The following is a 27,115-nucleotide window of genomic DNA, read 5'->3' as shown; positions in this document are numbered from 1 at the left end:
CACCTCACACCTCTCAGATTGGCTAATATAACAGAAAAGGAAAATGACAAATGTTGGAGGAGATGTGGGCAAATTAGGGTGCTACTATTGATAAAGTTGTGAACTGGTCCAACCATTCTGGAGAACAATTTGGAACTGTGTTCAAAGGGCCATAAAACTGTGCATACCCTTTTACCCAACAATACCACCAGTTTGTATACCAAAGAGATTTTAGAAAAAGGGGAAAGGATCTCTTTGTACAAAACTATCTATAGCAGTTCTTTTTGAGGTGGCAAAGAACTGGAAATTGAGGGGATGCCCATCAGTTAAGGAATGACTGAACAAGTTGAAGTATATGATTTTGATGATCTAAGAAATGACAAGCAGGATTCTTTCCTAAAAGTCTGGACTTACATGAACTGATGCAGAGTGAAGTGATGAGCAGAACCAGGAGAACATTGTGCACTGTAATAGCAATAATGTGCAATAATCAACTGTGAACAACTTAGCTATTCTCAGCAATACAATGATCCAAGACAATTCCAAAGGACTCATGAAACAGACTATCCACCTCCAGAGAAAGAACTAATGGAGTGTGTATGCAGATCAACACATACTTTTTAAAGCTTTCCTTATTTTCCTTATTTTTCTTGGGTTATTTTTTGTTTGTATTTTCTAACATGACTAATATGGAAATGTTTCCATGATTGCACATGTGTAATAATCTATATCAAATTGTGTGCCTTCTCAAGGAGGGAGAGGGAAGGAGGGAAAGAATTTGAAACTCAAAATTTTTAAAAAGAATGCTAAAATGGTTTGTACATGTAATTGGAAAAAATAAAATCTAAAAAATTCAATTAAAAATAGCTAGTTACAATACAAACTATTCATTTTTCTACTGATGTATTACATGATAAATGTATTTAAAGTGCAGTTGCATTATATTACTGTGTTTTTCCACAATGTTTCTACATAATGTGTCTGTTGTAAGGAAAGAATCTCCTCCAATAGATTTTCTAAGTTTTCTGCTGATGACCAGCCTGCTGCCCTCTCACAGAAAACTCTACTGAAAGACTGCCCCATATCGCCATCCAGTTCGTGTGAAAATCCAGCAGAGAGAAGAAGGGTAATAGGAGTGGAGAATAAGTTGAAATTGGAAAACAGCCTTAATATCACCACGAGGGGCAAGAATATTTGTGATGATCCACAATGGTTCCAAGATGGCTTGTACCATGCAAGTCCAGGAATCACAGTCTTCAAACAGCCTGATGTGTGTGTTGAAAGAATGTTCCTAACATCTCAGTCACATGATTATATAACAGGGGAGGTAAGTGCACAGGGGAACAGAGTGAAACAAGGGAACTCCTCTGGTGCCATGAACATAAGTGAAGGTGCACGTGTGTCTGCCCAGCCACCGGGAATCAGTTTGTACTTGAATGTTGCATCCTTGTGACAGTTTACAAACAATTTCACGGCAGGTCGAGAAACTGCAAGAATATGTTACATCTAGTCCCAAGCAGTCGGTTTGATGTAATGGTTTTCCTGAACAACAAAATCACTGGGCAACTGGGTACATGATTATGATAGTTTCAAACCACTCCGGAAACAAACCTATAACGCTTCCAAGATGCACATATTTGTGTCACAAAGGAAAAAAAGATTTGCAATATCATTGGGCAATTATTTACTGCTTCTAGTTCCATGAAAGAATTTTTAGTGTGAACACCTTAGACCATCGTTGCAAACCACTATATGGGGACCACCAGCCTAAGCAAATGCCCAAGTAGGTTTTCTATTTTAGAATGGAAAGACAGATAATCACTTTTATAACTTTATTCCTCAAATCACTATTAGAAAAATGCAAATGTCTGACCCAAGCAGGTACTGCAGCCATCAGGGCCTTTACAAGGCCAGAAGTCCACTGTGACCCCGCTGACCCAGGGTATTCTCTGTTTGTTCAGCAAAAGGCCAACAAGGTTGTACTAATGGAAGATGACATCTGTATTCTGAACCATAAAAAGACTCAGAGGAGAGATACCACCACTTCTATGTCAATCTATGTGGGAGATGAGTCTAGGTGGGAACACTTTGCCCTTGTCGCAGCATATGATGACATCAAAGAGACTTAAGGCTTCAGAAAAGGAGAATTCCCTCCCGGATTAGATGAAGAAAAGTAAACAAGACCTATTGTGCTTCTCCAGAGGTCTGCACAGACAGAGACCATTTGCAAAGCAAATGGGATAAAAGAAATAAAGGCAATTCTGAATCTTTGGAAGTGTTCACTGAGTAGCTCCAAACTAAAGGAGTGGAAGTCCTCCCTGCAGGGAGGATAAGGAGACTCAGCTGGTGTCGAGGAGTCTAAATCAACCTTCACCTAATTGGGAGCATGCTTTGGAACAGGAGCTAGAACTGAGGAGTAGTCTAAGAACAGAAGTGCAAAGATCTAAAGCCAAGGAAGACAATCTCAATAATTCAGGCTACCAAAGGCCAAGCATTCCCAGTAATAGCAGGGCATACACTGAGGGAGAACTCAAGAGACAAATGTCTACTTGACTTCTTGTCACTCAAGTGCAAGCCTGAGGACCAAGAACATCCCAAACTCCATCTCCAATCCAGAAAGCTTGTGGGCCAATCCTGTGTGTTGCCAACCTAGTGAAGGACTGCATCAAATTAGATTTGGTCTTTTTAACTGCAACCTACAAAAGACATGCAGTGGCAAAGCCCTCTGTACTGCCCAGAGATAAAAGGTTTTATTGGAGAGAGCTCTTGTTGGTCTTTCTTTCTAGAAGAGGACCACAATAGATGTCATGACTTGAAATAAATTGGATTTAAATGAGGATGGACTTTGCAGAGTCATCAGCCTCACTCTCTTTTCTGCAACCATCTGGGTCCAGTGGCAAGACCTATAATCAGACCGACTGGAGATGGCCCTGGATGTTTACACCAATTGGCATGAAGTGACTTGCTCAGGGTCACACAGCTAGTAAGTGTCGGAGGTCATATTTGGATTTATGTCCTCCCAACTTCAGGACTAGTGCTCTATCCAGCTGCCCCTGTTGGAGAGAGCAAGTCTTTGTTCAAGGGCAGTTAACAGGAAAGTTATCCTCTAAATCTTGGGGGCAGTCATGTCAGAAGGCATGCAGAACTACACCATTTTGGACATGGCTCTCTCCAAGCTAGAAATACATTGGAGGGGGCAGCTAGGTGGCGCAGTGGATAGAGCTCCGGCCCTGGATTCAAGAGGACGTGAGTTCAAATGTGACCTGAGACACTTGGCACTTACTAGCTGTGTGACCCTGGGCAAGTCACTTAACCCTCATTGCCCCATTAAAAAAATAAAAAAATAAAGATAATACCTAGATTGCAAATCTGGGTGACTAAGAGGATGGTAGCGCGTCCTGGACAATAATAGTAAAGTTTGGAATATGGTAAATTAAAAAAAAAAAAAGGGGGGGGCGGCTAGGTGGCGCAGTGGATAAAGCACCGGCCCTGGAGTCAGGAGTACCTGAGTTCAAATCCGGCCTCAGACACTTAACACTTACTAGCTGTGTGACCCTGGGCAAGTCACTTAACCCCAATTGCCTCACTAAAAAAAAAAAAAAAAGAAATACATTGGAGATCTATTCAACCAAATTATGGCAGACTCAAGCCACAAGCCTCAAGTGGAGTACATTATTGATATGACTATTTTTCTTCTACTTGTGCAGGCAAGCCCTTTGACACAGGCATGCCACTATTGGGCATGACCACTCGAAGAATTAAAGAGGAAAAGAACCCATGCGTACAAAACTACCTATAGCATCTTTTCCTTGTAGTAGCTCAAAGCTGGCAACTAAGGGGCTGTCCTGCTGAGGAACGGCTGCCTCTGGTGTGCGGATGTATGAAAACGCTAGCGCGCCATAAGGAAGGCGGAAAAAGAAAGTTTCCGAGCCAACTGGGAAGCCCTAAAGGAATCGACGCTTCGCAGAGAGAAAAGCAACTCCAAAGGATTTTCGAATTCCTGTCAGCACAGTGATCCCAAAGAACGAAAGTGAAACCCGCACATCCACCCTCCCGGCCCCGCCCGGCCGGCGCGACCCACGACCCAGAGACCGGCGGCCGTGGCTGGCGAGCAGAAGGTCCTGGTGGCCTCGCGGCTGGCGAGCAGAAGGTCCTGGTGGCCTCGCGGCTGAGAGGGCAGGCTTCTGTGATCCCGATCCAATCGCCGTACAGGGCCCAGCCGGGATTGGGGGGCGGGGCCGGCGAGTGGAACCCGGCCCCGGACCGAAGCGGGCGGGGCGGGCAACAGGGCAGGGCCAAAGCGGGAACGGCGCACCTAGGGGGCGAGGCCGCGGGAGGTGGGAAAAGGAGGCCCTGGCCAATGAGCTCCTGGCAGCGGACGGGCCCCTCCCTCGAGGAGGAGCCGGGAGGCCGAGAGGCCGGAGGCAGGCCGTACCAAGCTGGGGCAGCGGGGAGGAGCTGTCAGGTCGGCTCCTGTGTCTCTGCTTCGGGCCAGGGGAACGCCTGGGAGAGGGCCCCTGCCGTGGCCTGCCTTTCCCAGCTTCCCCTGGGCGGCCTGGGAGATTGCTGGGCGAGTGACACCGCCCCCAAGTAAACCCCGTCTCCGCCCCTTGCAGCCCTGCCTCCCCGGACGCCGCTGGCTGTGGTTCGGCCCGAGCCGCCCCCGCCGACACCTGGGACCGTACCAAGTCCCCTCGGAGGGAGGTCCCTCTTAGGCCCAGGCCCTCGGCTCGGCGCGGCGGGGCCTCGGCGCCCAGCTGGCTTCCTCCCGTCTTCGCGCTCACCCCTCCCGGAGGCCGAGCCAGTGGGACGTTCCGGGCTCCTCCTCCTCCCCCTGGCCCCGAGGCGGGGCCTTGTGCGCAGGTGCCGGAGCCGCCGCGGCTTGGGCGGCTGCGGGGAGCCGGGCTCGGAGCCGGGACCGGGACCGCGCCAGGGACAGCGAGCGGCCCAAGGCGAGGGCGCAGGGCGCGGCGCGGCGCGATCGGGATCTCGCTCCTGGGGCTCCGCGGCGGCGGCCAGGCCCATGGGCGGCTGAGCGGGACGACGCGGGCGGGTCGAGCCCAGCCGCCATGGCCGACGACTACTGGGACCTCCCGCGCCGCCGCCGCCGCCGCCGCCGCCGGGGCCGCCGCCGCCGCCGCCGGGGCCTGCCCGGAGCCGCCGCCCACGGAGCCCAGGGGGTCGCCGCCGCAGCCACCGCAGCCGCCGCCGCGCCGGGCCCGCAGCACTGAGGCCCCCAGCGCCCCCGCGCCCCCGAGCGCGTCCCCACTCCCGCTGCCGCCGGTAAGCTCCTGCCCCTCCCCCCCCACCAGCCCCCTCCTTTTTTCCCGGAGGGGAGGGGGCCCAGGCCGGAGGATGCGGGGCTGGGAGTTTCCTACAATGCACTGGGGCCCGGGGGGGGGGGAAGGGGGGGTGTGGCCACCTTGGGACTCTGCCCTGTGCTCATCCCACCCCAAGCCCTCCCTGCCTTCTATAATCACCCCCTCACAGCCCTCCTCCCCTGCCTACCTACCACCCCAGGAATTGGGGTGGGGGGAAGAATCTGTTCTTTAGCCCTCCAGTACTTGGTTCCTCATGGTTCCCCAAGAAGCAGTGTGGTGCATGCAGGGCTTGTTCCAGTGCGATGACATTGCTTTAAATGCTGCCTCTGCCGGTTCCTACCTGTGTGACCTTGGGCAAGTCAATTGGCCTCTTGGAGCTCCCCTTGCCTCCTCTATGAAATGACAGGTTGAACAGGTTGAAGGTGATGCTGAAGGTCCCTTCCAACCCTAATTCTATGATCCCCAATTCTTCAAGGACTCCTTCATTTCTCTCCCCCAAGATACACAAGGTTCTTGAGGATTCTCTGCCTGCTTCCCTCCCCACCCCCTCAGGAAAAGAGCCCATCCTCAGTACTATGTCCTTGGAGTTCCCTAGACCTTTTCCCTAACAGGAATAGAAGGCTTCTCCCCCCTCCCCCAGAAATGAGATTCTTCCATAATTCCAAGGTACTTCCCTATAACCCCCCCCCTTAGTTCTCCCACAGAAATCATCATCATAGCCAGCATTTCTATAGCTTTGAAAAAAGCTTATCATTCCCATTTTAAGGTGGAGGAAACTGAGGCAAATGGAATTTGGTTGCAACCTTCAGCACCTTGCTTGCTGCCCAGGAAGCCCCTGGGCAGTCCCCAGATCCCATGAGCTCCCTGCTCCCCAAGAAGAGATTAGGGTTCAAAGTTCCTCCAGCAGAATTAGGAAATTCAAGAGGCTTCCCGCCCCTCCCCCCAAAAAGTAGATGGTTTGCAGGCATGTGGTCAAATGGAACTAGAAGTCTGAAGGCCCAGCCACTAAGCAGCTGTCCAACCTTGGTTCCATTCTTGGGTATTTCTGGTAATTGGGACCTTTGGAGCAAGCAAGCTACAGAAATTCTTCTACATCCAAGACACAGAAACCCTCCCTCCCAGCCTTTCTTTTAGCAGGCCACTGACTGGCTCCTTAGCTTCTGCAACTCCTCCTAGGCTGCATTTCTCCCCCCCCCCCCCATTTCTCAGGACTCCCAGAGGATGGTGATGGCTTAAAACCCGTGGGAACCTGGTTCCTGGGCCAAGGGACAGGTTGCGAAGTGGTTAAGGCAATAGAGAAGACAGTGTGGCTAACTCCTAAACCTAAGCAGTGAAGGAGGCCCTGGCTTCCAATCCTACTTGTATAACCATGTAATCACAGAACCTCTATGAACTCCAAGTCCCTAATCTGCAAAATGAGGCTTCAATGAACTCTGAGCTGTAAAGGCTACCTTGGGAAGAGGGGAAGGCTCTGAACAATCAGTGGCTATTCTGCCGGGAATGGCTACCCTTTTACCCCAAGGCCTGAGCTGGTCTGAGTTTCCCAGGAATGGTGCAGGCCCCTAGTCGAGCCTCCTGCCCTTCCTTCCTTCTACTTCCCTGCAAGCAGCTGGTACCTCAGACATCCTACTTGGCTTCACTTCCCATCTGGGGCCTAGGACCATCTGGGGCTAAGACTGGACAGTTGATACATTCTCCATAATAATGCTGAGGTCTTCCTGAACGCCCTCCCCTTCTCTTTCTTAAGACCCCCCTCTCTCCCTTCCTTGCCTTGCCCAGGCCCAGGCCCTGGCCCTGGCCCTGGCCCCCCTGCCAGCCTTAGCCGAGATATTTATAGCTGCTGAGTCAGCCAGGGCCTCTCCCTGCAACCAGGGCTAGGCTAGAGATAGAGGAACACCCCTCTTCCTTCCCTGGGATAGTGGAGTGGTGAGGCTGAGGCTAAGCCTGAAACCTTGTGCCATTCCTTGGGGAATCCTAGAACTGGGCTAGGGAGACCCTGTGGGAGAAAGGGAAGGAGACTAGCCCCACCCTAGTCTGCCACACCCCACCTGGCTTGGCTGGGGTGGGGTGGAGGGCCCTTTATGTGGTCACCGTTGAATCTCCTCTTCTGCCAGCTGGGAGGACAGACAGGTCATTCTGGGAGCCGTCCCATTCAAGTAAGAGGGGGGTGGAGCTAAGCCCCCAAGGCCCCTGGGCCCATGAGCTAGGCCTCTATCTAGTTCCCCCCTCCCCCACCCTTAGCTGGCCTATGGGACTGTCCAATTTAGTCCCCGTGGCAACGGTTGCCAGGGTCATGTGATTCCCTGGGGCAGTGGGAACATTCCGTCCCCTGGCAGTTGGGGGGGATGTGGGGCTGGTGCCAACGGAACATACCATTCTATGGCCGCGTCCGGGGCTGCCTCGCCGGGCACGCGGGAGAAGCCGAGCCCCCTGCCCAGCCTGCCCCTCCAGCTGATGACATGTGTTGTGGGGCCCTGTGCTCCTACAGTGAGTCCACTGGGCAGGGCAGCACACAAGGAGGAGGCCCCGTGCCCTCAGCCAGCCACCCGACTCTCACCACCCAGGTGGGCCTGCCGCCCTCTGAGATCCAGCCCCCAGGAGTCCCTGGGGAGCAGGAACTCAGTGTGTCCCACCCCCTTCCAGGTCACCATGGACCGAATGAAGAAGATCAAGCGACAGCTCTCCATGACGCTCCGGGGAAGCCGACCTACCGAGAAGAGCGGCGGCTCTGAGCAGATCAACATCGAAGACAGCAACTGCAGTGACAACGGTGAGGCCAGGCCGCAGGGGCTTCTGGGGCCAGCTGGGGTCTCCCTCTCTCGATTTGGGTGATTGGTTTTCTCCATTTTCTTCCTTTCTGTGCTTCCTGCTACTCCCACTTGTCCCACCCTCCCTTTGGCTTTGCTCCCTGGCCCAGGCCCTAGCCCTGGTGGGAGGAAGGGCGCCTTGCCCTCATCCTTACCCACGGTTCGCCTGCCCCCCCGAGCCTCCAGGAGCCTGCCCGCCCTGGGCCCAACCCCCCGGGCACCCCGGCAGCCTCCGCCGCCACCGGCCCGCCGGCCCCGGGCCTGTCGCAGTCTCAGCTCCCCACTGGACCGTGGCACCAGACTAGGTGACTATATGCCCCCACTGAGCCTGGCCTGCTGAGGCCTGGCCGTGGCCTCTGACCTCAGGCCTGCTTCTACAAAGGTTCAGCTTTCTGGAGTGGTCTCAGGCTTTGATGGGCTGAGTGCCTTTGAGGCCACTGTGTGATCTAGGGCAAGGGAAAGGATGGGGAAAGGGAAGGAAGGGCAAGGAGAGATCCCTGTGGCTCCTGAGCCGACCCCTACTCCACCCCAGAGATTGTGCATGAAGACCTGAAGATTGGTTCCGATGGGGAGAGTGACCAGGCCTCAGCCACATCCTCTGATGAGGTGCAGTCACCTGTGAGAGTCCGAATGCGAAACCACCCAGCCCGCAAGATCTCAACTGAGGTAGGCTTGGCCAGAGATGGCTGGCTGGGGAGAATGGGCAGCCCCAGCCCATTGGCCACCTCTGTCTGGGCTTGGCTCTTGTACCTGTGTCTACTGCTCAGTAGTGCAAAGGGCAGCTGGACCCTCCAGGGCCCTTTTCGAGCTCCCCTCTCCAGTAGACTGCCTTTTGTTACATCGAAGTGGAGGTGGAATCTGGCCCTGAGCTTTTTGTTTTTGTGGGGCTCCGAGTGGTCTTCCCCCTGGTCGCAGCTTTGAGCTCACAGCCTGGCATGCAATTGGGCAAATTCTCTGCATTCTTGCACTTCTCTACAGGGGCCTGCCTTGAGCCTCCTGGAACCCCCGATTTGCCCCCCTCCCCTTCCCCACCCCTTAAAGGACAAAGTTATCTTCCTGGTGGCCCCCCTGATTTGAAGGCACTTTGTGGCTACAGACTCTCTGAGGGACCTGCCTCCCTCCCTCCCTCCTGCCCCCACCCCCTCTCCCAGCTTCAACTGGAAGATCTCTAGTGACAGTGGGAGGTGGGGAGGAAGAATGGGGCAGGATGGGATCCCCTGCTTTGTCCCGATGGCTTGTGTCAAACCTGTGGTTGTGTCCTTTGCTCTCTTCTGGAACTTTCTGGAGTTGAGCCATTTCTCCCATCAGCCTCTGAACTCCCTTCTTTCAGCTCTGTCTGTTTTGTTTGCCCCCTCACCTGCAGCAGACACTGACCCCCTTTTCTGCCTCTATCTCAGGACATCAACAAACGTCTCTCCCTACCTGCCGACATCCGGCTGCCTGAGGGCTATCTGGAGAAGCTGACCCTCAATAGCCCGCTCTTTGACAAGCCCCTGAGCCGGCGCCTCCGCCGGGTCTCCCTGGTGAGGAGCTGCTCGCCAGGAACCCATGGCCTCTGTGGGTGCTGGTCCCATCTCGGTCCTGTTCCCTGTCACCACTAGCCCTTCCCTTGGTCCCTGGGCTCCTTTGCATTTGCTTCTATCTGACCCCTTGCCTTTTCTCTGTAGTCTGAAATTGGCTTTGGCAAGTTGGAGACATATGTGAAGCTGGACAAACTGGGGGAGGTGAGGAGCCGGGGCCAACTGGCGGGAGGTGGGGGTGCTTGGGGAAAGTGGGCCTGTGGCCTGACTGCCCCTCCCCTGGTCCCCAGGGTACCTATGCCACCGTGTACAAGGGCAAGAGCAAGTTGACAGACAACCTGGTGGCCCTGAAGGAGATCCGGCTGGAGCACGAGGAGGGTGCTCCCTGTACAGCTATTCGAGAAGGTGGTGTCGGGGAGAGGGAGGGGGGAGGATGGGATGGGGGCGTGGCCATGGCTGTCCTCAGGCCTCGAACCCTATGACCCCTCTGCTCCCTGACGTCTTCCCTCACATCTCTACTGCAGTGTCGCTGCTGAAGGACCTGAAACACGCCAACATTGTCACCCTTCATGACATCATACACACAGACAAATCCCTGACTCTGGTCTTTGAGTATCTGGTAAGACAGGGGAAGCCCCAGGGCTTGGGAGAAACCAGTAGAAATTCAGAGCCTCCCAGGGTGATTCTCTCCTCTCCCCCTCAGGACAAGGACCTGAAGCAGTACCTGGAGGACTGTGGGAACATCATCAACATGCACAATGTCAAGGTCTGTGGGAGGCAGCCACTGCCCCCCCCTCCCCCCTCCCCTTCCCCACCAGGGCTCGGCCCACAAGGCCTCTCTTTGTCTGTTCCCAGCTCTTCCTGTTTCAGCTGCTGCGGGGCCTAGCCTACTGTCATCGGCAGAAGGTGCTACACCGTGACCTCAAACCCCAGAACCTGCTGATCAATGAGCGTGGGGAACTCAAGCTGGCAGACTTTGGTATGGCTGCCTCTGACCTTGGCCTGGCCCAGGCCTCTGCCGCTGCTTCTGCCTCCCCAAGTCCCAGAGTCTCTGGCTTCTGTTCTCGTCCCCACCTCTCCCCTCCCCAGCCTGGTCCCCCCAGATCTTGTCCCAAAGCGATAGACTAACTCAAACTCTAATGTTTCTCAGGCCTGGCCAGGGCCAAGTCTATCCCAACCAAAACATACTCCAATGAGGTGGTGACACTGTGGTACCGACCTCCGGACATTCTGCTGGGCTCCACGGACTACTCCACTCAGATAGACATGTGGTGAGGCCCGGGGTGAGCAAGGGGAGAGGAGGGAGCAGCCCCTCGTGGTCCCTGGGTCCTCAGCCAGCTCCTCCCTCTCTGTGCCCTAGGGGTGTGGGCTGCATCTTCTACGAGATGGCCACAGGCAGGCCCCTCTTCCCAGGTTCTACAGTGGAAGAGCAGCTTCATTTCATCTTTCGGATTCTGGGTGAGGGCTCAGTTGGGTTGGGAGGGGAAGCAACCCCACTTGTAGGCTCCTCAACTGACTGTTTCCTCTTCATTGGTGTCACCCCTTTTAGGGACCCCCACTGAAGAGACCTGGCCAGGAATTTCATCCAATGAGGAGTTCAAGAACTACGATTACCCCAAGTACCGGGCCGAGGCACTGCTGAGCCATGCACCTCGGTGAGAGCCTGGCGGGGTGGGGCCAGGGTTGGGAACCGGAGGGAGGAGAAAAGAGGGGGACCTGGGACCAAGGCTTCTTTTTGTTCGTGCTGCAGGCTGGACACCGATGGGGCAGACCTTTTGGCCAGACTACTGCAGGTGAGAAATGGGGTGGGGGGTATGCTGTTTTGGTGCTGAGGGATAACCGAAAGGAAGGAAACCCGAGAAGCCAGGGGTGCTCATCGGGGGAGGATGGGAAGCAGGGCCATAGGCGACTTGCTCATGGGCTTTCTTCATTGTTTAGTTTGAGGGACGGAATCGGATCTCTGCAGATGATGCCATGAGACACCCCTTCTTCCAGAGTTTGGGGTCAAGGATCCATAAACTCCCTGACAGTGAGTGGGCTGGGGCTAGTTGGGAGGGGATGCATCTGGTGCCAGCTTGGCCTGCCAGGGGCCAACAATGATTGCTCTTGGCCTCTCTGCTCTTTCTGCAGCTACTTCCATATTTGCACTAAAGGAGATCCAGTTACAGAAGGAGACGGGCCTTCGCTCAGCCTCCCTCACAGACTCGGGTGGGTGTGGCCCCCACCCCCTTGGCCCCTCCAGCTGTGGGCCAGCTGGCTCTTCCCAATAGCTCTCTGCTTCCCCCCACAGGCAGGCCAGCCTTCCGGGTGGTGGACACCGAGTTCTAGGCCCTTGGGGCAGCTGGCTTTGAGAAGGTGCTGGCAACTGGTTGGAGGTTGAGGCCTCTGGAGGCCCATCAAGGCCGCTGGGAGGAGGGCTGCTGTGGAGCCAGTCCTGCTCTCTACCTATCCCCACTCTCCCCAGCACAGCTCGCACCTCCTCGACTTGGCCACCGCAGCCGCCGCCACCACCACCACCACGTCCCTCCACTAACCTGCCTGCTCCTGGCTCAGCTGCCTCCCCACCCCCATTCCCCTACAACTGACTCTTGTGGAAGGGTGCTAACAAAGCTCTTCCTTCCCTCCGCTGTCTGGCTGTCTGTTTGTCTGTTTTTTCCCAGTCATCGGACAGCATGGCCCAGGGCAGCCTCGGACTCCGAGGGGGCAGCCCCCAATGAGCCTCCCTTCTGTGCTCATCTTCTTCCCCCCGCCCCCCCCCCCCCCAGCCCTGAGGAGAGGGAGGGAGATAGGGAGGGAAGGAGGCAGGCCTAGGCCTCAGGGACCTCCCAAGCAGAGGTGTACCTGCCCCACTCTGACATGGCCTAACATGGCCTCAGCCTCCTCCCGCGTCCCCCTGACTCACTTGCCCCTTATTTTTTTTTTAAATTTATTATTTTGAATGAGGATTTTATTTTTAAAATGTAACATCTGTAACATGCAGACCGACAGGGCCCGGGCCGCCCCCTACGCAGGCCCCCAGTATTATGTGCAATGAATGCCCCCCACCTCCCTAGCCGCTGGCCAATCAGGAGGCTGGGACCTTGGCCCGGCTCCAGCCCCTCCCCTCCTTCTCCCCGCCCCCTCCCCCCAAGCAGCCTGGGGCTCGTCTGAGGACCTAGGGGCTGAGGGGAGGGGTGGGGTTCCTTCCCGCAGCTCTCCGCTAGGGGCTCGAGAGGTGCCAGAGGGCCAGGTCTGGGATCCCGCCGGCCTGGCTCCGCCCCTTCCCCGTGGCCCCCTTCTCGGTGTCCCGAGTCGACGCTCCGCCCCCGCTCGCCTCCCCCCACCCCCTCGGTGCCGATGGGCAGAGACGGGGCCCCGGGAGCCGGTGGGGGGGCAGGGGAGGGAGGGAGGGAGCGGGGCCCCAAAGCCCCTGGACGGCTCTTCCCTCCCCTCCGCCGCCTTGGCCCGCGCCGCCCCGGCCCGTGCGGGGCGGGGCGTTGGCTCCCGCGCGGGGGGCGGGGGGAGGGGGGCTCGGCTCCCCTGTACACCCTGGTCGCTGTATGAACTATTAAAGGCTCAAGTGAAGGCGAGCGAGCGAGCGTGCGTGCGTGCGTGCCTGCCTCCGTCTGTTTGTCCGTCCGCCCGTCCGCCCGCAAGGCGACGGCTCGCGCTCGTCCCGCCTACCCCGGGCCCGCCGACGCGGCCCCATTCCGCACACCACGAGGCGGGCGCATCGAGGGCTGCTCGGCCCGCACTGATTAGGCGCCAGCTGCGTGCGTGGGGGAGGGGACCGGAGAGCGGGTCCGAGCGCGCGGAGGCGGTGGCTGCCGCCGCCGCCACGGCCAAGGCCATCGCCGCCCCGGCCGCAGCCGCGCGGACTCAGCAGCCCGAGCCCTCGGGGCGCAGCGACGACCAACGCTGAGCGGCGCCGGCCGGCCGGCCCTCGGCGGGATTCTGACGTCGGGGGTGGGGCGCCTGGCGGGCGGGCACTCACTAGGCGGCTGGGCGCCTGGCGGGCTGCAGCGCGGTGCGGTGCACAGCCTCGTGCGGACCCGGGGCTGCTGCGGACGGCGAGGCGGGCCGGAGAGAGGCGCGGCGGCGGGAGCGGGAGCGGCGGGAGCGGCGGGAGCGGCGGCGGCACCGAAGGAGCGAGCCTCAGCCGTCCGGCCCCCCTCGGGCCCGCGCGCCCCGCCGTGCATGGGGAAGCCCCCCGCGGAGCGCCCCGGAGCCAAGAGGCCGCCGGCCCGGCCCCCTCCGGGCCCCGCCCCCAAGCGGGCCCCGGGCCCGGCCGCGCCCGCCGCCGCCGCCGCCGCCGCCGCGCCCCGCTCGGCCTCACTGAGCCCCGGCCCCCGCGAGCGCGCGGCTTCCGCCGCTCCCGCCGGCAGCCGTTACTGCGGGCCCGGCGCGGCCCCGGGCCCGGCCTCGGCGCCGCGCGCGCGCCGCCCTCGCGCCCGCCCCGCCAGGGCGCCCGCCCCGCGGAGGGCGGGCCGAGGCCGCGCCGCTTCCGGTCGCCGGGGCGGGCACGCGGTGGCCGGAAACCGGAAGCGGCGCCGAGGCCGCTTCCGGTCTCCCGCCGCTGAGGCCGAGGCTGAGGGTGCTCGGGCTGCGATGGCGGCCGCGGCGGCGCCGGGGGCGGAGCCGGGCCCGGGGGCGGGGTCGGTGCCGAGCCTGGAGAGCCAGCGGCGGCTGGTGGAGGACGGGGAGAGCGGCCGGGAGCGGCCCCTGCGGCCGGGGGAGAGCTGGTGAGCGAGCGGCCCGCGGCGGCGGCGGCCGAGGCCCGAGGCCTCAGGCCCAGACCCAGGCCGGGGAAGGGGGGGGGGGGGAGACGGAGAGAAGAGAAGGGAAGGGGAGGGGAGGGGCCGAAGCAGGGGGAAGGGGAGGGGTGGAGACTGCGCGGGGGAGAAAGGGCCTTGGGGATGGGGGGGAGGGGGCAGGGGCCTGCTGGAGCGTGGAGCAGGCGAGCTGGGGCCCGGCGCATCACGCCAGGCTCTGACCCCTCCCCCTCCCCCGCTCTCCTTCCGCCCCTCCTCCCCGCTCCCCCTCCCCCTCCCCTCTCCCTGCTCTCCTTCCGCCCCTCCCCCCTCCTCCTTCCCTGCCCTCTCCCAGGTTCCTGGTGGAACAACACTGGTACCAGCAATGGGAGGCCTATGTCCGAGCTGGAGACCAGGACTCTAGCGCCTTCCCTGGGCCTGTCAACAACGCCGAGCTCTTCGAAGGTACTGAGGCCTGGCCGGGTCCTCAGCGTCCTCGGGGCCCCGGGGCCCCAGCACCTTTTTTATCTTTCTTCGATCTCCTTTGTTTTGCGTCTCGAGCCCTCTCACCCCCCCCCCCCCTTTTATCCTTTACCCAAAATTCATAACTGGGGCCGGGCGCTTGATCATTATGCTCTCCTTGGAGCCCTGGGGCTGTTAGGATCCTAGAGGCAGACAGAAGTGAAGTGACTTGCCCAGGGCTGCCCACCTAGGAAAGGTCTGAGGCTGGATTGGCACTTAGATCTTCCTCGTACCCAGCCCAGTATCCATGGCACCCATCCCTCACCACCTCCCTTTTCTTCGGACTCCTGTGTGGGGCTCAGGTGCTAGCCTAAGACAACAGAGACAACCCCCCTGCTGTCTAAAAGTTGATAATGGGGAACTATGACAGCTATGCTGCTTTCCCAGCTGTTTCAGCTGGTAAAGAACGTTTGTGTTGTGGGTTATCAGTGAGGCAGGTGCCCACTAGATGGTAAAGTAGCTAAGAGTGCTAGGCTTGGGGTCAGAATGATTGGAATTCAAGTTCAACTAAAGCTATTTAAGCTGTGTAATTCCAGGCAAGTCACTTCAGGTCTGCCTCACTTGTGTTATCTCTAAAATGGGGATCTTTGTCCCAGGCTCGTTGTGAGGATCTAATGAGATACTTGCGTGGCCCGTGGTACGCGTCATACATACGTTAGCTACCATATCAGGACCCGAATCTGTTCGGAGGAGGGAGTACCTGGAGCGGAACCTTGAAGGAAGTTAAAGATAGGTCAAGGCCCAAGAAAGCACATTGCAGGCATTGGGCGGGGGAATGGGGGGACAAGAGGGCCAAAGTGCTTGAAGTACCTGATCCTGAGATGGCTGAGATAGAGGATGAGCCAAGAAAGATAAGTAAAAGCCTGCCAAAGGGCCTTTCTGTCCCAGGCTGAGGAGCTCAGAGTTCTTCCTCAAAACCACAGGAGATATTTTCTGATATCAGAAGGAAAGGATCAAACTTACGTTTTAGGAAGGTTCTGGGAGGTACAAAGATGAGTTTTCAGATCCCTTGGGAACCATTAGGTAGCTTCCCGACTCTGGGCAAGTCACAGCCTCTGTCAGCCTCAGTCCCCTCATCTGGAAAAGGGGGAGAGAGTCCCTGCCTATACTTTACAGGGTGGTTGTGAAGAACAGAAGCGGGGCTGCCCATAATGCACTTACAATCCGCAGCCACTGTTGGGCACATTTTGCTTTTCTATCCTAGTTAGTCCGCCTGTACCTCTCTATCCTGTCCCTCAATCCCAAATGGAAACAGCGGACATAGTAAGGGCCCCTTAGTGGTGCAGCCCAGCATAAGGTTTTGGCCCAGGAGTTAGCTGCCTCTCTCTTCTGAAGACCCAAGTCTCTAGAGGACCACAATTGCCTTTTCAGTTAACAGTTCCACTTGGGAAAGTATATATAGGTCAGATCAGAGGAGAGATGGGTGCAAAACCAGGCACTCTATTAGGAGGCTGGGTCCAAGGGCAGAAGAACCTCAGCCGGGGTGGGTAAGGGCTAGATGTAAGAGATGAGACTTGGTAGCCAAGTGCATGGTGGGAAGGGGACCAAAGTCAGGGCTCTGAACCCACAAGGGCCACTGGACGGGGATGCCCACAACAGTGACAAGAAACTTAAGGAGAGATGGGGGCCTTTGGGGAGCTGATCCTAGAGAAGGGTTCTTTCCCCTCCATAGTCCCTTTTTCTCTGATCCTTTCACCTTGCCTAGTCCTGATTCTTGGCCTCTCCTCATACAGTTGTCTTCTTTTTTTTCCTGTGATACTTCCCTTCAATCCCATCATGCTTTTCCTCTTTCCTCCAAGTCCATCCTTCTTATGACCAACTCGCCCCCCCCCCCCCGCCCCCCCCCCCCATACCTCCATTCCTCTCGTTTCTGGGATCTTCAGCTCTTTGTCCCGCACACAGACCAAGAAACTTGGCGCCTGAAGGAACGGCTGGTGGAAGGTGAGGACTATGTGCTGCTGCCAGCCATGGCCTGGCGTCTTCTGGTTAACTGGTATGGGCTGGAGCCCGGACAGCCTCCCATTGAGCGCAAGGTAAGGGCCTGGTATATCCTTCTCATTTCCAGACAAATGGAAAAGTACTTGGGTCCAAATTAATTCATAGGCAAATTGTTTCACATCTTAACAAAAGAAAACCCCGTATAAACTATTCTCAAAAATTAAGACCAACCACCTACTAGCAAAGTTCTTTAAACCAAGAAAGGACAGAACAAAGGGAGAATTATAGACTGATATTGTTAACCAATATAGACCCAAAACTTTCTTGTAGAGTCCTGCAAAAACTCCACAGCAATTAGTACAAAGCAGGATTAAGTGCAGACAAATTGGATTGAAACCAAGGTTGTAGGGATGGCCCTGCTTTTTAAGGGACCAGAGGAGTTGCCTATGGCTTTGAGGCTTTGGAGTCCCTGACTGGATGGTCCCTCCTTTCTTTCAGGTGGTAGAGCTTCCCAGCACCCACAAGGTAGAAGTCTATCTGGTGGAGCTGCTCCTGTGTCAGCACAATGACATGGAAATATCCCGGCCTGCCCAATTCAGCCGTGCAGATCCTGTTGGTGAGGACTGATGCCCTAAGCAGGAATGCAGCTGTGCTCTGGATCTCCTAGGGATTGATTTTGAGTCTGTGATCTTCATCGGGGAAGTGATTGTTGTCCAGTGGCTTTATTGGCCATTGGGGACTAGTCTTGTTTTCATGGCTGGTGTCTCCTAAGCAGAAGTCTGGCCTTCTGAGCGGGGACACCCACCTTGGTGGTGGGCCTTCCTTACTGGTCCTCTTGGCTCTCTGTGTCTCCCTCCAGAGTTGGTCCTTCATACAGCCAGGGAACAGTTCTTAGTGGGGCCAGAGGAGGAGACACGCCTGTGGGTGAAGAATGCAGATGGCTCCTGCGAGAGACTGAGGAACATCCATATGTCTGTGTTAGACGCCTGCCTTGGGCCTGGTCAGGTAAGGCCTCAGGATGCCTCATTGCCCAGAATCCCATGCTTCCCACTAAGGGATAAGGGGTGCAGAGGAACCGCCAGAGAGATTCCGAAGACACAGCTTGCTCTTACTCAGGCCTTGCCGCTACCCACAGGTTGTCATCATGGAGACTCGGAACAAAGACGGCACGTGGCCTAGCTCCCGGCCTCACATCATGTGAGTGGAGATAGGGCCTGGAGAGCCTCAGGGACAAGCCAAGGGTGGTTTGGGAAGCCCAAATAGTGTTTTTTGAGGGCATGTGAAGATTGGAATTCTGGGGTGTTGGAAGGGACCTGAGGGTGAGGGGAAGAACTTTGGGGACACTTAGGGGGACCTGAGGAGAACCAGGGAAAACGTATCCTTTGGGTGCTCTGTAAAACTACAGATAAAAGAGACCATATGGGTGTCTGAGAGAAAACATTTTGTGAGGTTGCAGTTCATATTGGGGTTCAATATTTGGGGTGTTTGAGGATCATTGTGGGTGGGGATACCAAAAGATGACCAAGAGTCTTGGGGTTGTCTGGGAATCATGAGATAGGTGTTGACTCTTCTTGGGGCCCCTAGGAAGAGCGTGACAGATGAGGAGGACAGTTTCCGGGGCCAGCCAGGTGTCTGTGGCCTCACCAACCTGGGGAACACATGCTTTATGAACTCAGCCCTGCAGGTATGGCCTCAGAATTGTGGGGAGAGATGAGGGCAGGAATGGCGGGCCCCCCAAGCCCAAGATATCTAAACTTGGCTCCCTCCACATTTCTCTAGTGCCTGAGTAACGTCCCCCCACTGACGGAATACTTCCTCCATAACCACTACCTGAAGGAACTGAATTTCTGCAATCCTCTTGGCATGAAGGGCGAGATTGCTGAGGCCTATGCTGACCTGGTCAAACAGGCCTGGTCTGGTCACCACCGCTCTGTGGTCCCCCGGATGTTCAAGGTCACTGAGCTTTGCTGTGGTTTTCCCACCCCCAACCCCTCTAGTACCTAAGTGGTCGTTTGTCTTGTTCCCTAAATGCCTCCGTGGTCCTACAAGCTCCCATATACGGACAGTTCTTGCTTGACATAAGTGAACCTTTGTGCAGTAAGGTGATTTTTACCTAATGCAGATTTGCCCACCCACTTCACTTAGCCTACATACCAAAGGCACACGCAAGTCGTCAGGACAGACACAGACATATGCAATCGCTGTCCCTTGCTAAGAGAATTAGAAAAGGGCAGCTTAATGATCCAGTCAGTTTGGCTCAGTGCAGTACAGCCGGGTAGCCAGGTGCGCTGTCTGCTGCCCCTTGCCCACCCACTGCACCCAGCCCTTCTCACTGAGGCCTGGCCACACACCTTGTTGTGGCAAGCTCTCGAAGCATGTTTGCACATGGCTCTCTTTTTCAGCTCCTACATCTGGCAATAGCAATATTCTTCTCAACTAGCCCTTCAGCTTTTCAAAATCTTTGAAGTATTTGGATCCATCTTTTCAACACAAGAAACAAAATTGATTCATAAGATGAAGGGCTCCTGCCAGCCCGTGGCTTGTGAATCTTTTTAGTTTGACCTGATTCTGAAGTTCCCCATTCTAATTCTGCAATTTTTGCAGCCAGCCCCAAAGCTCTCTGAGACATTCATTCAACTCCTCCACATCTCAGCCACTTCCAGCTCCAATTCCTGTGATAAATCTTTGCCAGTTCTACAAAGATAGGGGACCAGCTGTGGGCACTTTAACCCAAACTTTCATCATATGTGTTTCTGTTGGATCTTCCCATGCCTTTCAGAATTCTTTCCGTAAAAGTTGAACTTGCATAATAGAAATTTACATAAAGCCATAAGTGGCTGTAATCTAATCCTGTCCTCTATGATTCTCTCTCTGGAGCCCAGTGAGTCGCAGCCCAGCCTGATTCTTCATCTGTGACTCACTGATTGTTCATGTGATCTCCTCAGCTGTCCTTCTCTTGGAAGGGTCCGCTGAGCCCCTCCCTGTCCCTGCTGCCTTTTGTATTCTCAGCTCTCCTGGGTCTGCCCTGAGCCCTTCTCCCTGCCCTTTCCTGTGACCCTGAGCCTCTCACTGCTTGCCCATGTGATCTCCTCGGCTGCCGTGCCATAGTCCTTTATTTGGTTAATGACCCTCTGGGTGTCCTCCAACACACCCAAGCCCCTCCTTGGTCCTGCTGCTTTTTCTATTCTTGGCTCTCTTGAGCCTACCCTGAGCCCCTGCCCCTTGTGTTCCTAGACCAAGGTTGGCCACTTTGCCTCCCAATTCCTTGGGTACCAGCAACATGACTCCCAGGAGCTGCTGTCCTTCCTGCTTGATGGGCTACATGAGGACCTGAACCGGGTCAAGAAGAAGGAGTATGTGGAACTTCGAGATGCTGCTGGCCGCCCTGACCAGGTAGGGCTTTAGACCAGGCTTCTCTCTGGGGATCTCCCTGTGTCACACACACTTGCACGCGCACGCGCACACGTACACGTACACACACACTCTACTTATTCCCATATCTACCTCCCTCCCCTGTCATTCTCTGACTGCCGGGGGTTCCCTGGTAGGAGGTAGCAGATGAAGCATGGCGAAACCACAAGCGTCGAAATGATTCTGTCATTGTGGATACGTTCCATGGACTCTTCAAGTCAACACTGGTCTGTCCCGAGTGTGGAAAAGTATCTGTAACCTTTGACCCCTTCTGCTACCTGAGTGTCCCTCTCCCTGTGAGCAAAGAGCGTGGCATGGAAGTCTTCTTCGTTTCTATGGACCCTCGGCGAAAGCCTGAGCAGGTGACCCTAAAACATTGAAGAGGAGGGCACAGAACCCCAGGAGAACATGGGAAAGGGGGGAGGGGGATAATGCCAGTCATTGAAAGAAACTTGAGCCAGTGGCAGGGGGGAGTCGGGGGTGGGGGAGCTGGCATGGGATCTGCTGCATGGTAGAGACATGTTGTGAAGAGAAGCAGCTGTGGGTAGAGGTGGGTCAGAAGAAAGTGATGGCTGGAGTCACAGACAGCCAGGCCTCCGCTGCATGAAGACAGAATGAGAAATAGCACAGGTCTTGAACTCGCAACCAGACCAGATTCAAAGGGCACTGGGAAAGGTTCCACAAAATCAGGGAAGCGGCAGTACAGCAGAGAGCATGGGAATTGGTGGTTTTCAAAGTCACTCTGCAGCCCGCTTGACACCACTGCTCTCAAGGGCCCAGCATGTGATCCAGAACCCAGGAGGCATTTAGTCACAAAGCAGATAGAAAGTGATGAAGACAGGAGCAGAACGGAGGCGAGGGCCACACATGGCAACAAACAAATGACAGGACAAAACGAGGCCAAGAAAGACATTTGAGAGACACAGAGCATTGGGCAGAGGGCCAGAGACATTGCAAAGAGACAGCTAGATGGTGAGAAATGGTGCCCAAAGAGAGAGATGGAAGACACACTGGGATGGGGGAGCAGCTCCCAGGTGTCTCCAGAGGACCTTGCTGGGTGTGAGCTGGACTGTCTTCTCCCCCACAGCATCGTCTGGTTGTGCCTAAGGCGGGGAAGGTGTTGGACCTCTGTGTCGCACTGGCTAAGCACACGGGCGTCTCTCCGGACAGGGTAAGTGCCCAGAGCCTCTGAGGAGCCACAGAAGCCGGCACCGGCAGGCTCTGAGCTGCATCTCCTGCCCTCCACAGATGATGGTAGCTGATGTTTTCAGCCACCGCTTCTACAAGATCTACCAGCTGGAGGAGTCTCTTAGCTGTATCCTGGACCGGGATGACATCTTCGTGTGAGTTGGAATTAGGGGCCCTCTGGGCAAGGAAGGGGATAATAAGCCCAGTCCATTATCTTCCTGACCTAACTGTCCCTTGTTGTGCCGCAGGTATGAGGTGTCTGGTGGAGCTGGAGGGGGAGAGGGTACAGGAGAGGACGTGGTACTGCCTGTCTACCTTCGGGAGCGGACCCCGGCCCGGGACTATAGCGACTCCTATTATGGTCTCATGCTTTTTGGCCATCCCCTGCTGGTATCTGTGCCCCGTGACCGGCTCTCCTGGGATGCTCTCTACCACATTCTGCTGCATCGCCTTTCGTAAGCCACCTGCCCCACTCCTCTGCCAAAGACCCTAGTTTGCTAGGCCCACATGGAAAAAGCAAAATGTTACTGACTGCATTTCCCACTTGCAGCTCTGTGAACTAAGGGTGTGAAGCCCTAGTCTAGAAACACTGACTTTGGTGAACGTAGAATTCAGGCAAGAGAAGAAGAGAAGGTGGAGAAACGAAGAAGAGTCCAGAATGTTCTCTGTGTCTTTCTTATAAAGCCCACCCTGGCTGGGCCTTGGCAGCCACCACCCTCTGGCAGTCCCCAAGGCCCTTTGCCTCATGCCCTCTCTTCCCTCGACCTAGGCGGTATGTTACTCGGCCTGAATCAGACGAGGAGGAAGAGGAGGAGGAGGAGGAGGACGAGGAGGAGGACGAGGACGAAGAGGAGGACGAGGAGGACGAGGAGGAGGACGAGAACAGTGAAGAGGAAGATGACGAGGACGACGAGGACGACGAGGACGACGAGGATCTGTACAAGCGTCCAAGCAGGCTCAGTGAGGGTGAGGTTCTTTAGAGGGGGCCAGATCACCTGGGAGGGGGTGGGGATTGGGGAAAGTTAGGGGGTCAATGGATGTGTCTTCCTGGACTCCAACTCCTCTAATACTCTTCCTCTCCTCCCCGCCCACGCTCACTCCCTGCCAGGCGAGGAAGAGGAGGAAGAGGAGAGGGGGGGGAGTGCCTTGGATGTTCGGGCCTCTACAGAGGGCTCAGGGGCAGCCAGCGGGGTTCAGGTGGGGGAGGGAGAGGGGGAGGGCCCTCCTCCCAGTCCCCCTCCCAGTCCCCCTCCCGGCCCCGCGAAGAGGCCAAGAAGGAGGCGCCGGCGCCGGCGGCGGAGACGGCCCCGGAGGAAGGTCCTCTTCAGCCTCCACACTGTGAACTCCAACGGAACCAGTGACAGAAGAGGCTTTGCCGAGGATGCCAATGGAGTCTCCTTTAACTGTGAGGGGGAAGACAGAAGAGGGGGGGCTGGGAGGGGGGAGCTTGGGGAGCCAGTGCTGACCGTTGTCTGTTCCCACAAATGGTACAGCCCAGCCATACATCGCCATCGACTGGGAGCCTGACATGAAGAAGCGTTACTACAACGAAGTGGAAGCTGAGGTTCGTGTCCCTGCCCCCGTGGCTGCCTCTTCATCTTCCCCTCCCTCCCTCCGGCCCCTGCTCCAGGCCATGCCCCTTTTCCTCCCTGCCCAGGGCTATGTGAAACATGACTGCATGGGCTATGTGCTGAGGAAGGCCCCCGTGCGTCTCCAGGAGTGCATCGAGCTCTTTACCACCGTGGAGACTCTGGAAGAAGAGAACCCCTGGTGAGCGCAGCCCAGAGGGAATGGGCTAGAGGCCACATTTTTTTTTTAGCGAGGCAATTGGGTTAAATGACTTGCCCAGGGTCACACAGCTAGGAAGTGTTAAGTGTCTGAGGTCAGATTTGAACTCAGGTACTCCTGACTCCAGGGCCAGTGCTCTATCCACTCCACCACCTAGCTGCCCCCAAGAGGCCACATATTGAAGGAAGAAGGGGAGGAGACTGAGGGAAATGATGAAGTAGAGGGAGGAGGCTGGGGCAGCAAGGAGCTGCCTGCTGAAGATGAGGCTTCCCAGAAGGATTGGGGAGGCACTCCAAGGATTTAGGGTGAACGTTAGAGATGAAGATGATGTACGTGCCCTCTGGCCTTCCACCACCCAGGTACTGCCCAACCTGCAAACGCCACCAGCTTGCCACCAAGAAGTTGGACTTGTGGGCCCTCCCCGAGGCCCTCATCATCCATTTGAAGCGTTTCTCCTACACCAAGTTCTCCCGTGAGAAGCTGGACACACTGGTTGAGTTTCCCATCCGGTCAGTGGCAAAGCTTTTGAGAGGGAGGCTGAGGTGCCTGGGGACAGGAACTTCATTCAAGCTTCCTTCCTGCCCTCCAGGGACCTTGATTTCTCTGAGTTCATCATCAAACCAAGGACTGAGGCTGACCCAACACCCTGCAAATACGACCTCATCGCTGTCTCGAACCACTATGGGGGCCTGCGAGATGGGCACTGTATGAGAGGGCCCCAGAGGCTAGGGCCCCGGGGTGGGCTCAGGGCCCCTCTCCAGGGCTCATGGGAGAAACTTGCTGCTTTCAGACACAACGTTTGCCCGGAACAAGGACAGCGGCCAGTGGCATTACTTCGATGACAGCAGTGTCTCCCCTGTGTCTGAGAGCCAGATTGAGGTAGGCAGCTGTAGCAAGACATGTCCTCCAGCCTGTCATGTATGTATGACACCGTCTGTGTGTGTGTGTGTGTGTGTGTGTGTGTGTGTGTGTGTGTGTGACTGTGTGATGGTATATGACTGACTGTGTATGTCTGTGTATGACTGTGTGGCTGTGTGTGAAAGAGATTGCATGTGACTTGTGTCTCTGTGCAACTGAGAGAAACTGACTGTGAGAGACTGGTTGTGTCTGTATGTGACTGTGTGGGTGAGAGAGACTATGTCTGTAACTGTGTAACTGTAATCCTGATTGTGTATGTCTCTGTGACTGTGAGAGACTGTGTGTGACAGTCTCTGTGTGAGACACTGTGACTGTATGTGTGACAGTCTCTGTGAGAGACGTGTGCTACTGTGTCTCTATATGAGTGACACTGTGACTGTGTTCGACTATGTCTCTGTGTGACTGTGACTGTGCAACCATGTCTCTTTGTGGGTGCTCGAGTGTGCGTGGGGGGGTGCTCGTGCGCACATGCATACCCGCCCATCTCTGCCTGGGGGTGGACTTGCCCTAGCCCTTTTTGCACTGGGGTGGGGCCCTGGGTGGGCGAGTCTTCCTCTGATTCTCCCACCTCAGGCATGAGGACTCCCTGGCTCTCTGACCCCATGTGTCACTCACTTTTTTTGTTCGCCCCTCACAGTCCAAGGCAGCCTATGTTCTATTCTATCAGCGGCAGGACAAGGTGCGGCGATCCCCAAGCAGACCTGGCCCAGCCAGCACAGTCTCCACACCCCCTGGTGATGGCCCAGGCCCTTGTCCCCGGGCCGAGCCCATGGACATGGACTGAAGGGGGGACCTGGGAGGGGGCCCCACCCTGTTCCCCTCCTCATCCCCACAGATCACCAGCACCCACTGCCCTGGACCATCTCAGGTACTGCTCCCCAGGGCTTCCCTCCAGCCCTCTTTCCCTGGCCCCGGGGACCCCCAGCCATGGCCGCTGCCCCCTCCCGTCCCTGGGCTCACCCCTCCACGGGCAGCCACTCAAGTGCCTGCCCTGCTCCCAGTCAGAGCAATAAGTCCTGGCCTCCCTCCCCCCCCTTCCTTCCCTCTCTCCCTCCCCCTCCCCCCTCGAGGTGTTTCTCTTTTATTTTGTAATTTATGTTTCGCTGCCCACTGGGGGGCAGCCAGGGCTGGGTCTTCGGGGCAGGGGAGGTCTCCGCAGTGAATACAGATTGTATTTTATTATTGATGCCCTCCCCGTCCTGTCTGGTACCCGTTGTACATAAAAGCCCATGTTTCACCTGGAGCAGCTTGTTCTTGCGGCATATTTACATGGGGCATGGGACAGAGGTGAGGAGGGAAGCCTTGAGCCTCTGCCTTGGTGGGATAGAAAAGCAGAAGAGGGTGGAGCCTTGGGAGTGCTGGGAGCTTAGGCTCGCTAGGAGGGCAGGCTCGCCACCAGGTGGCACTGTTTGAAGCTGGCAGGGGCTGGGGGTTGCAGGATTCAGGCGGAGCTTTGTCTTGGTCCTGTGAATGAAGGAAAGGAAGGTCTGAAAATGGGTGGATCCCCCATGGAGGAGAATGGGGGGCGCTCAGGGAGGACACTCGGTGTGGCCACCCAGAGGATGGCAGGCTTGGCGGGGAAAGGTATCAGAACCCGGAGGAGACGTGGAAGAGGTTTTCTATTCCTCCTACCAAGCAGGCCCCGCAGACCCTTAGAGCCTTAGGCCTTGCAGCCAGCTCCTCTGAGCTCCCCAGTGGTTCTTAGACCATCTTCCCCCCACCTCCACCTTCTCCAAGCCCTTCCCACCTTGAAGCAGCTCTACTGCCTCAGAGTAGCCAGTAAAGGGTGGACTTTCCTCACTTCAGCTCACTTGGACCTTCCTCAAACCAGCATACTCCAATTCTCGATGCTCAGCCCACCCCCTTTAGCCTAAACCCTTCCAGGGTCATCCCCAAAGACCCTCCAGCAACCTTCACCCCCCATTGTCCCAACTAGTGAGATGGGTAAAGAGAGGAGGTTAAGGGACTTGCTGAGTTAAGGTCACTCAACCAGTTAGTGTCTGAGGCTGGATTTGAACTCACAAGTCCACATTGTTGCCCTGCTGCGTGTAAATTGTGCTAATAAACTTTTTATTGAATGGGAGTTGGTCTCTGGCCTGGTAGTTACTGCTGGGGTGGGGGGGTGCTTTCTTGAGGAAATTAAATTGGAGAATGTTCTTTCATGCCTTCACTATACTCACCTCTTTCTAACCCAATCACCAATTTTGTGAAGCCCAACCCACTAGGCAAGCTCTGGCCTGGCCTGGCCCAGCCTGGCTGCGCTCCCTTTGACAGAAGCATCTTTTGCCCCTTTCTACTTCCTCACCCAACAAATCCGGGGGTGTGAGAGGAGAGGCTATGGGTAGAGAGCCTTGGGTATTGATGGGGAGAGGTAGCTCTCTTCCATTTTGCCTGTCCTTCCGCCAGCAGCCTTCGGCACCCTCCCTTTGAGTCAGGATCCCAATTCCAATCCCACTCCCTGGATGCCCTGGGCTTTAGTCTGCTTAGCAGGAAAAGGAGCTGGTGACTCCCGTGGCCCCAGAGGCACCTTCCAATTGGCAGTCCCTCCTTAGCATGGCAGCTCTCCAGGGAAGGATGGTCAGCCCATCCCCACAGCTCAGGACAACACCACACAAGAAAGCAGACATCATTGCCTTGAACGAAACCACTTCAAAATGGGGGTTGGGGATGGAGTTTGCCCCTACACACATGCACTTGACCATGAGGTAGGCCTGGATCCCTGGAGAACTTCCAAGGAGATTCATCAAATGTAGAAGACAGTTGGGTTTAGTGCCTGCCCACTCCACTGCCTTCCTTGTGCGCCTCAGTTTATATGCAGGCCGTGTGCTTTGTCACCATGTATTGGCTTGCAGGTTTGAATCTCAGCTCTTAGTATTTGTATTACCTTGAAGTCCTATTTCCCAATTCTGACCTTGGTTTCTTCAACCAGGAAATAACCCCAAAGCTCTCCCCTTAGAGGCAGCCAAGCAATGCCTCAGACACTGTGTGACCTT

General features: G+C 56.2%; 3 protein-coding genes and 1 pseudogene across 7 annotated transcripts; all 4 read left to right on the top strand.

The window, feature by feature from the left end:
* Positions 1–1,964: 1,964 nt before the first annotated feature.
* Positions 1,965–3,778, top strand: LOC122733508 (annotated as a pseudogene).
* A 1,346-nt stretch (positions 3,779–5,124) lies between these two features.
* Positions 5,125–12,254, top strand: CDK16 (cyclin dependent kinase 16). 5 transcript variants are annotated; one of them, XM_043974919.1, is made up of 17 exons: positions 7,565–7,864; positions 7,944–8,070; positions 8,218–8,412; positions 8,640–8,773; positions 9,505–9,630; positions 9,775–9,831; positions 9,918–10,032; positions 10,152–10,246; positions 10,331–10,393; positions 10,483–10,606; positions 10,778–10,898; positions 10,988–11,085; positions 11,177–11,282; positions 11,378–11,420; positions 11,566–11,656; positions 11,758–11,835; positions 11,918–12,254. In XM_043974919.1, exons 1-17 carry the CDS (start codon positions 7,646–7,648, stop codon positions 11,953–11,955), a joined length of 1,830 nt encoding a protein of 609 aa, XP_043830854.1. In that variant the 5' UTR covers positions 7,565–7,645; the 3' UTR covers positions 11,956–12,254. The 5 variants fall into 5 exon arrangements, with proteins under 5 accessions (XP_043830855.1, XP_043830857.1, XP_043830853.1 ...); XM_043974920.1 differs by lacking the exons at positions 7,565–7,864; positions 11,918–12,254 and adding an exon at positions 5,125–5,262 and having other exon boundaries at positions 11,758–11,897; XM_043974922.1 differs by lacking the exons at positions 7,565–7,864; positions 8,218–8,412 and adding an exon at positions 5,126–5,262.
* Positions 12,255–12,601: 347 nt separating this feature from the next.
* LOC122733507 (translation initiation factor IF-2-like) lies at positions 12,602–14,186 on the top strand. Its single transcript, XM_043973949.1, has 3 exons — positions 12,602–12,645; positions 12,820–13,088; positions 13,369–14,186. The coding sequence occupies exons 1-3, from the start codon at positions 12,602–12,604 to the stop codon at positions 14,184–14,186; spliced, it is 1,131 nt and encodes a 376-aa protein (XP_043829884.1).
* Positions 14,034–26,205, top strand: USP11 (ubiquitin specific peptidase 11). The gene is made up of 21 exons (XM_043974916.1): positions 14,034–14,348; positions 14,713–14,822; positions 16,782–16,912; positions 17,316–17,433; positions 17,677–17,822; positions 17,953–18,014; positions 18,402–18,501; positions 18,597–18,770; positions 20,052–20,210; positions 20,366–20,590; positions 21,316–21,399; positions 21,477–21,571; positions 21,665–21,871; positions 22,186–22,382; positions 22,525–22,821; positions 22,910–22,980; positions 23,074–23,186; positions 23,564–23,713; positions 23,794–23,909; positions 23,995–24,083; positions 24,760–26,205. The coding sequence occupies exons 1-21, from the start codon at positions 14,215–14,217 to the stop codon at positions 24,904–24,906; spliced, it is 2,925 nt and encodes a 974-aa protein (XP_043830851.1). The 5' UTR covers positions 14,034–14,214; the 3' UTR covers positions 24,907–26,205.
* The last annotated feature ends 910 nt before the right edge of the window (positions 26,206–27,115 follow it).

The sequence above is a fragment of the Dromiciops gliroides genome, chromosome X (genome assembly GCF_019393635.1).
Source record: "Dromiciops gliroides isolate mDroGli1 chromosome X, mDroGli1.pri, whole genome shotgun sequence".
Lineage (NCBI taxonomy): Eukaryota > Metazoa > Chordata > Mammalia > Microbiotheria > Microbiotheriidae > Dromiciops > Dromiciops gliroides.
The sequence above is the reverse complement of the archived record's forward strand: the minus strand, read 5'-3'. Positions and strand labels throughout refer to the sequence as shown.

What these genes read in the sequence shown, in the direction of transcription:
- LOC122733507 (XM_043973949.1), top strand. Translation starts at nt 12,602, where the DNA reads ATGCAGACCGACAGGGCCCGGGCCGCCCCCTACGCAGGCCCCCA. An exon ending in GCCCCCTACGCAGGCCCCCA is followed by an intron (nt 12,646 to 12,819) that starts GTATTATGTGCA and finishes TCCTTCCCGCAG; the next exon opens with CTCTCCGCTAGGGGCTCGAG. An exon ending in GGCCCGCGCCGCCCCGGCCC is followed by an intron (nt 13,089 to 13,368) that starts GTGCGGGGCGGG and finishes CGCACTGATTAG; the next exon opens with GCGCCAGCTGCGTGCGTGGG.
- USP11 (XM_043974916.1), top strand. Translation starts at nt 14,215, where the DNA reads ATGGCGGCCGCGGCGGCGCCGGGGGCGGAGCCGGGCCCGGGGGCGGGG. An exon ending in CAGCCGTGCAGATCCTGTTG is followed by an intron (nt 17,434 to 17,676) that starts GTGAGGACTGAT and finishes GTCTCCCTCCAG; the next exon opens with AGTTGGTCCTTCATACAGCC. An exon ending in CTGCTGGCCGCCCTGACCAG is followed by an intron (nt 20,211 to 20,365) that starts GTAGGGCTTTAG and finishes GTTCCCTGGTAG; the next exon opens with GAGGTAGCAGATGAAGCATG.
- CDK16 (XM_043974918.1), top strand. Translation starts at nt 7,646, where the DNA reads ATGTGGGGCTGGTGCCAACGGAACATACCATTCTATGGCCGCGTCCGG. An exon ending in GGACCGTGGCACCAGACTAG is followed by an intron (nt 8,413 to 8,639) that starts GTGACTATATGC and finishes ACTCCACCCCAG; the next exon opens with AGATTGTGCATGAAGACCTG. An exon ending in CTCTGGTCTTTGAGTATCTG is followed by an intron (nt 10,247 to 10,330) that starts GTAAGACAGGGG and finishes TCTCCCCCTCAG; the next exon opens with GACAAGGACCTGAAGCAGTA.